Source organism: Amphibalanus amphitrite, unplaced genomic scaffold (assembly GCF_019059575.1).
Source record: "Amphibalanus amphitrite isolate SeventyFive unplaced genomic scaffold, NRLGWU_Aamphi_draft 000160F_arrow, whole genome shotgun sequence".
NCBI classification, from domain to species: Eukaryota; Metazoa; Arthropoda; class Thecostraca; order Balanomorpha; family Balanidae; genus Amphibalanus; species Amphibalanus amphitrite.
Genome location: NW_024881655.1, coordinates 152,594 through 164,972, shown reverse-complemented (window position 1 = coordinate 164,972; position 12,379 = coordinate 152,594). Strand labels below are relative to the sequence as shown.

At 53.8% G+C, this 12,379-nt stretch overlaps 1 protein-coding gene across 6 annotated transcripts in view; it reads right to left on the bottom strand.

The window, feature by feature from the left end:
* The window catches only part of LOC122383318 (WD repeat-containing protein 36-like), a 28,245-nt gene extending 16,376 nt beyond the window's left edge, over positions 1 to 11,869 (bottom strand). Inside the window, exons 1-13 of one of the 6 annotated variants that reach the window (XM_043369625.1) lie at positions 11,804 to 11,869; positions 10,576 to 10,797; positions 9,906 to 10,034; positions 9,596 to 9,713; positions 9,122 to 9,309; positions 8,638 to 8,806; positions 8,232 to 8,371; positions 7,611 to 7,881; positions 7,100 to 7,254; positions 6,713 to 6,824; positions 6,276 to 6,441; positions 5,425 to 5,983; positions 4,930 to 5,146 (exon numbers count right to left, since the gene is read on the bottom strand). In XM_043369625.1, the coding sequence (XP_043225560.1) occupies positions 4,930 to 5,146; positions 5,425 to 5,983; positions 6,276 to 6,441; positions 6,713 to 6,824; positions 7,100 to 7,254; positions 7,611 to 7,881; positions 8,232 to 8,371; positions 8,638 to 8,806; positions 9,122 to 9,309; positions 9,596 to 9,713; positions 9,906 to 10,034; positions 10,576 to 10,719 (2,368 nt within the window). In that variant the 5' untranslated portion in view covers positions 10,720 to 10,797; positions 11,804 to 11,869. The other 5 variants (XM_043369626.1, XM_043369627.1, XM_043369623.1 and 2 more) reach the window with 5 other exon arrangements.
* Between the last annotated feature and the right edge of the window lie 510 nt (positions 11,870 to 12,379).

Below are 12,379 nucleotides of genomic sequence, written 5' to 3'. Positions count from 1 at the left end.
ACAGAGGCCCACTGTTTGGTCAGTAGGCCGGAAGGAAGTAATAAGCCTGAGTGTAGGCTCGACACAGACATCGTCAAATTCTCCTAGCTGACAATCACTCGGTTGTTTTTCGCTCGCCGGCGGTCTGACTGCATATTTCAACAATGTTCAATATTCTGAAAGCACATCCTCCAGTCAAAGCGCGCCCACGGCCCGACCGAAAACACCCCGGGCTGTCACCATCGACAGGCACGGGCCGGCGCGCGGCGGCATCGCACATCATTGGGCGCGTCACCCAAACGGCGGCCACCTCCAGCCAGCCGAGTCAACAACGGACGGCCGATCGGAGACCAAGTGCTGCGGGAGCCGATACAGCCAATAACCACATAACGCATTTGGCGCCGTGTTAATAATAGCACGGCGTGCGCCCAGTGCCGTAAGTAATCTGAATGTCGCCGGCAGCCGGCCGTGAGCCCAGCTTTGATCTTCGATCGTGGCCCCGACCTCGGGTCCCGGCCCGCCTCATTTCTCCCTGTATGTAATGTGTCGGGCCTCCCCGGACATACCGCCGCAGCGGACCTACGACAACACGGGCCCGTCACGCTATCCCCCCCTCCCGACACGGCAGTCCTTATTAGACATACACTGCCCTACCCGCCCCCTGGAGAAAACAGATCTGGGAAGCACGCCAGGGTAGATACAGGCAGACGTATTGTGCAATGGAAAGAACACATTTATCAATATGCCTGTAACTTCAACTTGACGCGACTTAGATTGACCATGACCCCGAAGGCTTGCAAGGAATCCACATTCGAACATGTGACATTGCTAGCATTATGCAAGAAAGAGCCAGTGAATTAACGTTATGATCATCACGTCCCCAGGGTCTGTCCCCCACAGGCGAGTCCCTCCAATCCCTCGCACCCTGCCCCACCCTAGGTCCATCCGCCTCGACCCGTGCCACTTGTGTCACCCCGACCCTGCAGGGTCAGACCGACAGTTGACGGACCGACGGGTCGAAGAACGGACCGACGGGAGGAGACACCAGTCAATATCGGGCTCCAGCTGGCTTAGGAGTCGGTAAGATGCCGGATGACGTGACATTATACGACTGATATGACCGTCATAGCATGTGTGGTCCAAATCGGACACACGCCACAAAACGTTCGATACCAGCAGATTCGATTTCAATATCGCATTAGAGAAAGACTGTTTTAACAATGGTGATGATTGCGCTGGTGGTTGACATTTCAGAGCGCACCAACTTCCTCAGTCACCGCCGTGCCGCCCAACTGTTTTAATTACGACCGTACTGTTGAACAGCCGTACCCAAGTAGGCCGTTGAAGGTATCTCCGGCCGTGCACAAGTTTGGCGGTCGGCCGGCCGGCCGGCGACAGGCCACTGAACGATGTCGTCTGGTCCGGGACCGCTGAAATAAGGCGGAACAGCCCCCGAGACCATTCAGGCCAGACAAAGCGGCCATTAACACCAGACTCCCCCCGTTCCGGCCGTCTCTCTCGGTCGGGTCGGTGGTGTCGCTCGCCGCGCCGCTCACTGGTCGGTCCAGGAGACATGGCCCGGTCACTGGACTCTTGTCAGAGCGGTTACCAGGCCCTGCGTCTGCGTCATTACCGGGCCCGTGTCTGCACCATCGCCGGGCCAGGACCTATATACTTATCACAGACGCTGCACCTTTCCTTCGCAGCCGGAACCGCAGCAGCCGAGGCTGCCGGTTCGGTCTCCAGCCCAGCACATCTTTTCCCGCTTCTGGACCGGTCAGCCGCTGCTGACACTTGTGGCCAAGTCGGCTGTTAAATCCAGCGAGTCCCGGCTCAAACTGCGCCGCCGGGCCGCGAGCACCGCTCACAGAAGAGCCGGTCCGTCCGAACGCCTGTGTATTCCCGCATCGATCAACCGGGCGGCGGAGGCGGCATGCCCGCATCGCATCTCGGCGCCGGCCCTCAGATAAATCGCCGCTAGCTGCCTGCCTTCTGTGCAATATTGATGGGTCCGGCACCGCAGCCATCCGGAGACCGCGGCCGAGCGGCGTGCGTCGGCCCCACCGCAAAACGTTCCCCGGCAAACGGCGACTTGCAAACCGATAACGCAACAAAAACTCGCGGCGCTGAAGAGCTGCCGGCGCAGCCATTGAGGGGAGATTAGACGGACGATGCAGCGGCACCGTAACTCGGCAAATAGCTCAGGCTGTACCGCTGGCAAACACGTGATAGCGGCTCAGACCCGTCCGATCCTCCCATTACCCAGGATCCGGGTGAATGCTGGTATTATCCCGACGGAAAAGACGACGCATGATGATACCGTAATGTTTCAAGTGGGCGTTTTGGTAAATGTCTTGCAGCCACTTAGATTGATAATGGCATCCCAGTGGGTTTTCAAAGATTTCATCCTAATTGAACTTTGAAGTTGTTCTCATGTAAAACCGTGCGCAAGGTATGTGGGCAAACAGACAGACATTGGCCGTGCTAGAGGACAGTCCAATTCTCCAACAGCTACAAACTGCTGACAAAGCAACAGAGAACCGGAACACTACCCCGTCGGCGCAGCAATGAACAGAGCGGCACGGTCGAAAGTATCGTAAAACAGCGTCCATTCCTGTGCATCCAGAAGCGAGGAAGAGCTGGTAAAAGACCAACTCAGACAGAACATCAGAGAAGGCAGAGGAGCGGACAAAGCAGGAAATGGGCGCCAAAAACCATGCGGTGAGGACTAAGGACTAAGGAGTCAGTCTGGGTGATGGACAGCGCCATTGGCCGGTCCGTGGACAGACCTCCCTTTCACCTAATCACTGGACACCACTTTCAAGTCGGGCAATACGCATAAAGCGAAAAAAATATCAGACTAATGAAAGAAAATAAGCGTTTTACCACGCCGATACATGCACCAAACCAATCGTTATCCCTTCCTCACCACGAGCCCGCGTTCAACGAGACATCACCGGTGCAGCCTCAAGCCTGCAACATCCAGCTACATCATTCGACTCTTAATTATACCTGCCTACATGGACCTATGTCTAAGACCTGCCCACCACTATAGTACTGCCGTCCCCGCCGCCGCCGCCGCCGTCCGCTCATCGTTGCCATTATGCGCCGGGCCCTCGGCGGCGGCGGCGGACAGGGGCAGCGGCGGCGGGACGTCCCAGGGGAGTGATCTGTCACCGGGGTCCGGCATAACGCCGCCGGCGGCCGCGCCGAGCATGACGATACACCCGTGCGATCGACCCCGCCCACTGGCTTTGTGATGGAGCTGGGCGGCGGATAAGGGGAGCGGGTCGTCTGGAGACAGGTTACAGCGTGACACTGAGTTGTGGGTGTCGGATGTGGGTGGCTCGTGACCGTTGAATGCACCATTTCGACTGACCATATCGGTGTTACTACATGTATATGTAAATGATAAATCAAAACTGAACGTAGCTTCATCAAAGTCCACATCCTACAGAAATCATGAAGTGGAAACCAATTTTGAAAATTAGGCTCAGCGATAGCAACTTCAACGTGCAAACACTAAAACCATCATTGTATTGCGACATGTCCTGCCATGCAAGTAGCAATGTGTATGTGTTTTATTCCGCAACTCAATCACGCAATGTTCATAGTCTAGAATCTAATGTGCCTGAAATAGTTGGTTCCTAAACATTACGGAACTATGTCTGAATCCATCCATTGTGTTGAATGGAGACCTGTATAGTGCGCATGGAGCCGAGCATACCTACGGTCGGTGCGGAGTCGGGACTGGAGCCAGCGCCCTCCGTGGCCGGCAGACGAAGCTCGGGTGTAACGCTCTACCACTGACGAGGGTGGAAGGGGAGACAAAATAACAAAACAAACCTCTGTTACCTATAACTCAAAATCTCTACATCTCTAAACAAAACTTGCTAGGGTCACCAAGAAAAAAAAGCATTTACATGTAACCGGTAAAATCTAAATGCCAGCAGTAAATGAAGGCAAACATGTCAAAATTATAGTTGTCAGCGTTCACAGCAAACATTTGTAACACTTGGATGAGAGTCGAAACTGTGGAAAGGTCAGTGGAAAGGTTGCACTGACTCTGGAATCTGTTGAAGTTCATGACAATCGCGAAAATAGCACTGCTAGTTGCGACGAAGACAAGATATCCTCCACTGCCGTATGCCACAGACATCCTGAGTCGAGGAGTAGAATCCAATGAATCCGGATGACACGATGAGTGGAATCCATTTCGCCGGAAAGTTTACGTAAAATAAAGTAAACTGAGCCATTTCTCGTACATGATAAATTGTTGAAACTGGGTGTCACCACCGATAACCTTTGTCGTTAGGTATTGCCAGTTTTCTCGCGGATCGCTCCCATATTCCAGCGTAACAGCTACTCGGCTTTCCAACAGTCCCAGCTCCATGCCCACAACAGCAGTTCCGCGTCTCCACTACTAACAGCGTCTCGTCTCCCGTCTCCAGCACTCAAAATGCCCCTGATCACCTATCTTCAGTACCACGAGTTCTCCTCGTCTCCCATCCCTAGCTTCTACAATACTTCCCGTTCGGTACTCGCAGTCACTTGTCTCCCGTCTCCGGTACTCACAATGCTCGTCGTCTCCGGTCTCCGGTACTCACAATGCTCGTCGTCTCCGGTCTCCGGTACTCACAATGCTCGTCGTCTCCGGTCTCCGGTACTCACAGCATCCCTCGCCCCCGGTACTCATAGCATCCCTCGCCCCCGTCTCCGGTACTCATAGCGCCCCTCGCCTCCCGTCCCCGGTACTCACAATGCTCGTCGTCTCCCGTCTCCGGTACTCAGAGTGCTCGTCGTCTCCCGTCTCCGGTACTCATAGCATCCCTCATCTCCCGTCTCCGGTACTCACAGCGCCCCTTGTCTCCCGTTTCCGGTACTCACAGTTCTCGTCGTCTCCTGTCTCCGGTACTCACAGCATCCCTCGCCCCCGTCTCCGATACTCACAATGCTCGTCGTCTCCGGTTTCCGCCTTCAGCAGCAGCCGGCCCAGCTCTGTCACCGGAGCCAGCGCGCCCAGGTGCAGGATGCGCTCAGAGTCAGCGGCGCCCTCCGCCGCTGCCGCGTCCGACAGGTCAAACTTGGTCTCCAGACCAGAGACCGTCGGCAGGAAGAACGGCGCAGACTTGGGCGCCTTCGGAGCCTCCTTCGGCTTGTTACGTTTCTGTGAACAGAGAGAAAAAAATTATACGAGACTCGAACATACAAAAAAAAAAAAACACAGTTGGAGCTCTTGGGCGATTTCTTTGTAGCTCCAATCATGCTGTCGCTTATCGAGGTATCAAACAACTTCCCTAGCACATTAGACATGTGGATCTAGCTCGTGGTGTATCACCAACGTATCTTACATCAGGTCATATATCAAACTCGACTCTGTGAGGTTCAGCCAGCACTTCAGCCCCTCCCGGTCAGCCAACCCGCCTGGAGAGTGGAGATACTCACCAGAATGGCGTCCACATTGAGCAGGTGCGCCCAACGCGACTCCGGCAGCAGTGAGAGCGTCACCAGCTGATCAGCCAGCTGCTGCGGACACGCGTACTCCTCCTCCACATCCACCTTCACCTCCTCCTCCTCCTCCTCGCCGTCAGCAGCCGTCAGCACCACCCCGTCATCGGGCGCGCTGCCCGGCGCCGGCGCCACACTCGGCACATAGTCGGCCGGCAGCGGCGGCAGGCTAACGTAGTCAAACAGCGTCCGGTTGGCCCACAAATACACCCCGGTGTCGTCCACATGTGTGGTGGCCAGGAGCCGACCGGCCGGGCCGAGTGTCACGGAGGTGGGTGCCGTGTCTGTGCGGAGGACGTCCACCAGCGCCGCCTGGGGCAGGCTCCAGACGCGCACACAGCAGTCCATGCCGGCGGTGAGGAGCCACGCGCCGTCCGGGGACAGACAGAGGTCGGTGAGGGGGCCGCCGTGGCCGGCGAACCGCCGCACCACCCGGCGTCCGTCGGCGTCCACCACACATGCAGAGAAGTCGTCCAGCGCCACCGCCGCCAGAGAGCTGCGGCCGGAGGGGGGAGGGTTAGTGGGGTGGCACTGCCCGCGGTTGTGCATGCTCGATAGCTTGGAAGGATATCGAGCGTAACAGACCATTCGAGACTAAAAAGATCAAAGTTCATAGCTCAGTCTACTCTATATTTTCACACAAAGCGCATACTTAAAATACGGTTCTGTCTGCAACGTAGACCAAAACAACGATAAGTTTTCCACCTACGTCCTATAGGCAATCATTGACTAGTTTAAAAGCACCAGTCGCCGCACATTCTGTCAAGCTGTTAGCGCAGCACCCATACCTTTCCCTGTGCAGGACCATCCTGGCGGCGGGCGCGTCCAGGGTCAGTGAGTGTAGCAGCTGACCCGTCTTTAGTCGCCAGAACTTCAGCTGGCTGTCGGCGCCGGCTGACAGCACCTGGTGGACCAGCCCAGTGGTGGCCACGCCCCGCACGGCGCCCTCGTGACCTGGGGTGGGGTCAGATAGGTCAGGGTGACTGCGGTCGGGTTAAGCAGGTCAGGCGGTATATCCCAAAGAATCAGCGCAAGGATCAGAGCCGAGTGTTTCAAATATATTTGACCCAAGTCTTCAAAATCTGTCAGTCAACTAACACCAGTGTTCAGCATAAGCAACGGCCCCGACCCAAGACCCCATCGACTGCTCAGCACGCTGAGCTGCATTACACCAGGTATTGTGATCAATGATCAGTGGTCATAGCTCCTCCCGTTCGCAACTGACCTGGGTCGCCGTAGGAGCCGCGCGCCAGCCCCGACTGGATGTTAAACCGGTCCACGTGGCCCGTGCTGTACCCGATGACCACAAAGTTGCCGCATGCAGTGATGTCCGCACACTACAGACAGACAAGCGTAGTCAGTCAGTAGTATCAAACAGACACAGATAGGTAAACAGGCAAGCAATGTCACTGTTCGTGTTCAGACATGACCCCATCCCATACCCATTCTAACATTCCGGCGAGCAATCGCAATCGCGAAATGAACTATAAAAAGTCAAACACCTCGACAAGGAGACATCACAGAGGCCGAAAATAGTTGTCACCTCCCAATTAGTGCTTTATTTATATCACGAGCATTTACCACCTAACCGAACACAAAGTGTCTTCCGTACGGTGGCGGCGGCGGCGCGTCCTGCGCGGCCCTCGAGCCGGTCGGGCAACAGCCGGTGCTCCCCCATCCGCTGTTTGTCGAACGACCACGTGGTGACCTGAGCCACGCCACGGTGTACCGCCGCGATGTTGTCCCACTCCTTCTCTCGCACCGTCGCTGGAGAAAGAGGGTGTTTTGGTTAGAGGAGTTGGAACATAAAGGATACAGCCTCAATCGAACAAAGTATGGTGCAAGGATGTAACGAACCACGTTTAAGAACGTTTAAATGTGTTTCGGACTTTACGCTGACAGAAATTGTGAGAAATTTTCCATTCCTGCCATCACTTATCCACTTACCCAATCACGTCAACGGCCACGGTATCATCTGCTATCGACCCGTTCCAACTCTTCCAGTTCCATCTATCGCCACGCCGTCCCATTCCCGGCGCAGTGACTCAACTGCAGCCCCACCACACCCACCCACCCTCCCAGTGTCAGCCCCCTCACCCCGCTCCAGCCACCCCTCCACTCACAGGCAGCCAGCGACACCACGGGCGGCATCGTGAGCGTGTCGTGTACGCCCGCCCGCCGCTTCTTGGACAGCTTGCGGTTGTAGCTGGCCTGGCCGAAGCTCCTGCTGACGGCGTCGTTCTCGGAGGAGAAGACGCGGATGGTGCTGTCCTGGCCGGCGCTGAGTATGTTGCCCCGCTCGTCGTAGAACCGGATGAAGGTGGAGGGGGCCGAGTGACCGCCTCGCGCGCGCAGCAGCCGACCGCCGCCGTCGGGCATGTCAAATATCCACACCTGGGAAGGGACGTAGGTACAATGGAATTGAATAGTGCATTGGAATGAGCAATGGACACCGTCGAGCAGAAAGGAATTCTGCGCATTATCCAAACTAAAATAATGAGCTCAAAGAGCATTATTTCGCACGATTGCCTTTCCTACTAGCAACATGTTATCTGTCAATGATATTGAACAATAAACAAATGAATGATCAGTGACTTTTACAAAAAGCGAAGCTAAGACAAAATATGTAGCAGGCAGTCCAGTCCAGACTCCAGTCACCGTCATACTATGGCACACCGTATAGCTCTCGACGCCGGCACTCATTGCAGTACTTAACGATATGAATGATGTGACCAGGTGCTTACCTTGAGTGAATTATCCGGTGACGATGTGACCAGGAGTGGCTCGGACGGCAGCGCCGCCATACCCGTCACGGAGCCCTGGTGTGCCTCCCACATCTGACCGAGCAGCTTCCGCTCCTCGAGGTCCCACAGCGCCACGTGACCTGAACGGGGGAGCGGGGGGTGAGGAGCCTGAGGGTCATGTGACCTGGAGGTGGCGTTGAGAGTAAGGACACTGAGGGTCATGTGACCTGACGTCCCTGGTGGACATTTCGGTACCCGATGCTCTGCAAAATATAGTGACCTGGCAAACACCAGTAGTCGGCGAATGACACGCCTTTCTATATCAGCCCTCCCAGATATGTGCTCCCAGATATAAATCCTGCCGGAGATTATTTCGTCGATACGGAAACCCAGTGACGTCACTTACCCTGTGTGCTGCCGGATATCATCACCGGCTGGCCGTCTGTGCGGAAGGCCAGTGACGTCACCGGACCCCACTCCTGCTGGAAGCGCATCAGCGTCTCGTCGAAGCGCAGGTTGTGAAGGATCATCTCGCCGCTGGCCAGACCGACGGCCATCACATCCACGGCTGGTGCCTGGAGGGAAGGGGGAGTCAAGGTCACCGGGGTAGTGCAGAGGGTCAGACGGGGAAGTCAGGTCACCGGGGCAGTACAGAGGGTCAGACGGGGTCTCCGATTCGCGCTCTATATCAGCTCGATCAAAGTGATTTATGCTAGTTTGGAGAGCTAACTTTAGACTTTAGGGGCACATTGAGTGTGCAGTTCAATTGGCGACCATTATCACTAAGCTTCAAAACAGAAAACACTCAATTTTAAAAACTAAGTACACACGGATTTCAACGACTAACACTAAGCCCGAGCGAGCCGAGCGTTCCCAGCACCACATATCACCTGTTCAAGCGCAGTGACGGCGGCGCCCCAGCCGGTGAAGGTGTGCACGCGCCGAGAGGTGCGCAGGTTCCACAGCTCCAGACTGCCCTGCTCACTACCCAGCAGCACCTTGTTCAGGTAGGTGCTCGGGTGAGCCAGGCACGTGACACGAAACGACGCGTTACTGAATGACAGCTCAGTGTACAACTCTGAAACAAAGGGAGAGTGATGGTGATGCAGATATATTGGCGATCAGCATGTTCCTCCCATTATTTATCGGGACATATCGGGACTGGCATTTCCTAAATCCTATCTATGCATTGCCGAAGGCATGACAAGTCACCGTGCCATTTGCCGATGCTATTCTACACGGTCACGCATAAACCGAATAAAAAGCAGTTTGAGGGCGAGACCTAGCCAGTTTGAGAGTAAGCAAATGGCCAACTAAAGCCCCCGTCACCCAGCTGTCCTCGCACTACCATCGAGTCATCCCACCTTCCGAGTTGATGTCCCAGACGCGCAGGGTGCTGTCCATGTCGACGGTGATGAGGTGCGGTCCGAACGGCAGCAGCAGGTGCACCGGCTGACTATGCTCCGGGTAGGTGTGCACCAGCTGAGGTAGGGAGACATGATTAGAGGTCAGGGACGGAAGCATACGGCAGCAATCTTTAACAGGGTAATGATCCCATGCCACATAGTGATAAGTAGACTTTACCAAGCAAGACTAATAATACATAGCATGCCCAGCATACCTACAAGATATTATGTCGAATGTATCGACGCCCTAAGACCGTGGCACACCCACCTCTGTGCCTCGCCTCCACGCGCGCACGGTGCGCCGTACAGCGGTGTAGACGAGCGCCCGGTCGGCGGCCATGACCTCAATGTCGGCCTCGTGCGGCTCACTGACACTGAGCAGCTGCAGCCGGCTGCACTGTGGGACAGGGTGGGGTGGTCACTGCGGCTCACTGACACTAAGCAGCTGCAGCCGGCTGCACTGTGGGACAGGGTGGGGTGGTCACTGCGGCTCACTGACGGGCAGGGTGGAGTGTCACTGCAGCTCACTGTGGGACAGGGCGGGGTGGTCACTGCGGCTCACTGACGGGCAGGGTGGGGTGTCACTGCAGCTCACTGTGGGACAGGGCGGGGTGGTTACTGCGGCTCACTGACGGGCAGGGTGGGGTGTCACTGAAGTTAAGTAGCTGCAGCCGGCTGCACTGTGGGACAGGGTGGGGTGGTCACCGCTGCTGCGCTGCAGGACAGGGTGGTGGTTCCTGATGAACAGTGGGACAGGGTGGGGTGGTCACTGACTTAGTGAAATCAGTTTCTGCCAGTGAGATGCATGCCTACTGTATCAAAATGAGTTGCAACTATACTAAGACCAAGCAGTAAAAAAGCCGAAATTAATTCAACCTTGATAATCTCTCAAACATGCTCCGGATATCTCATTTGTGATTTGATAGTTGTATACTTACTGCATAAGTGTGGAAAGACTTCCCAACACATGTAATTATCAAGTTCTCTTTTCTCTTATGTATGTATCTGACAAGCAGTGGCACATGATTGCTTACAAAACCAAGAGCCCTATAGCCCTTGAAAATCTTGCTGGATGTAGGCATCTTGCAGTTAAAAAGTTACTGCTTCTAATAATAAGATGTTTTCATGATGGTAATGTTATAAAAAGAAATGAGCTATTGCTGAAACACAGAGGCATGTTCATGATTAGTTAGGTTCACAGATAAGGAAACTGACTGAAGTTCCTACCACTCAGTACTAGTCAGTACCTACTCCAGTGATCACAGTATCCCTCAGTCACAATGCATAACACTAGGAGTCCAAAAAAGAGCACCACAGTCCACAGCACAGATACAAGGTAAACCACTGGTGATTTTGAAGAACTCTCATATTGCTCAGAGAATACTGATGCTGCAACACTCATATCACTCAAATTAGGACTTCATTTGTTGAGAATATTTCCCTGGGGTTTGTGGTAAATATCTTCCCTACAGCCATGGCACAGAATTACAGAAATGTGTGTACAAGTGTAGTATGCATAGTGACATATGCCGCAATAAATTGCACTGAAAGGTTAAGTTGACTACATCAACATGAACCAGTTTTCATAGCTTATAAAGTAAAGGGGTTGAAAGAAATGGCATGCTGAATAGTGCTGATGCTGGGTCAGGGTGGGTGAAGGGTAGCTGGCTTGCTGGGTTTCATAAATTTTTATGATTGGTGGTCATTTAGCCATTGTAATTATTAAATTCTTTCACAAAATGTTCACAATCAAATCCTCTTCATCTTATCTTGAAGAGGATGATCTTGATCTGGCATTCATTGCACTTTCAATTTGGTGTCCCTCATGCACAGTGCACACATAGGGATAATTGAGATACAACAGAAATGTTTAACAAATGACTCTTGGAAACATTATTGCAACATTGTGAAAGGATTACACAGCCAATATTTATTAGGCAAAGGCAATGGGGGCTCAATCTCAATTCTCATGTCAACTCAATCTTTGCGAATCAGGCAATTTAAGCGACCTCCTTTTCAATTCGCTTCAATTGCGATATTTGCAGTTTCATTTTTCTAAGAGCGCCGCCGCTGGTATTTTACCAGCCGCTCTTAGAAAAATGAAACTGCAAATCATATTAGTTGTCTTTTACAATACTTTGTCCAAAACTGAAATATGTAATGCACCAATTTGTGTGGCCTGGCAAATTACACGTGCTATGTGCATGGCATACATGCATACATGCGCGTTGTGGTGGCGTTGTGCATAATTTTGTCGCAGCTGCGCAACAACAGAAATGAACGCCACAGCTAATTTAAATTTATGAAGAGTACAGCTTCAATCCATGCGATCTTGTGAGCTTTTGACACTTTGATTTCGGCCCTTTTTGCCAGTTTTACCTCCCACCTATCATGGAACATGTTGTTTGACGATATACAGATGTCAAGGTCAGGGTCGAGGTCAACCTAGCTGGTCCCGTAGCTCAGTTAGTTAGAGCGTTGGACTCCGCGTGGTGAGAGCACGCGTTCCCGGTTATAACAGTCCGGGTTCGAAGCGCGACGGGCGCTCGACATTTATGGGCCTCCTGACAGGTATGGTTGCGGTTGGTGGCAGGCCGTAGCCAGGCGAAGTCAGCGAGGGGACCGGCCGTGCGCGGCTTTGTGCGCACGTTAAACTTTGAACTCCAAATTCTGCCATAGAATCGGAATTGCGCGATCGGAGGGTAGAGGGCAGGGTCATCGCAACAAGCTTCGCTTAGCGGT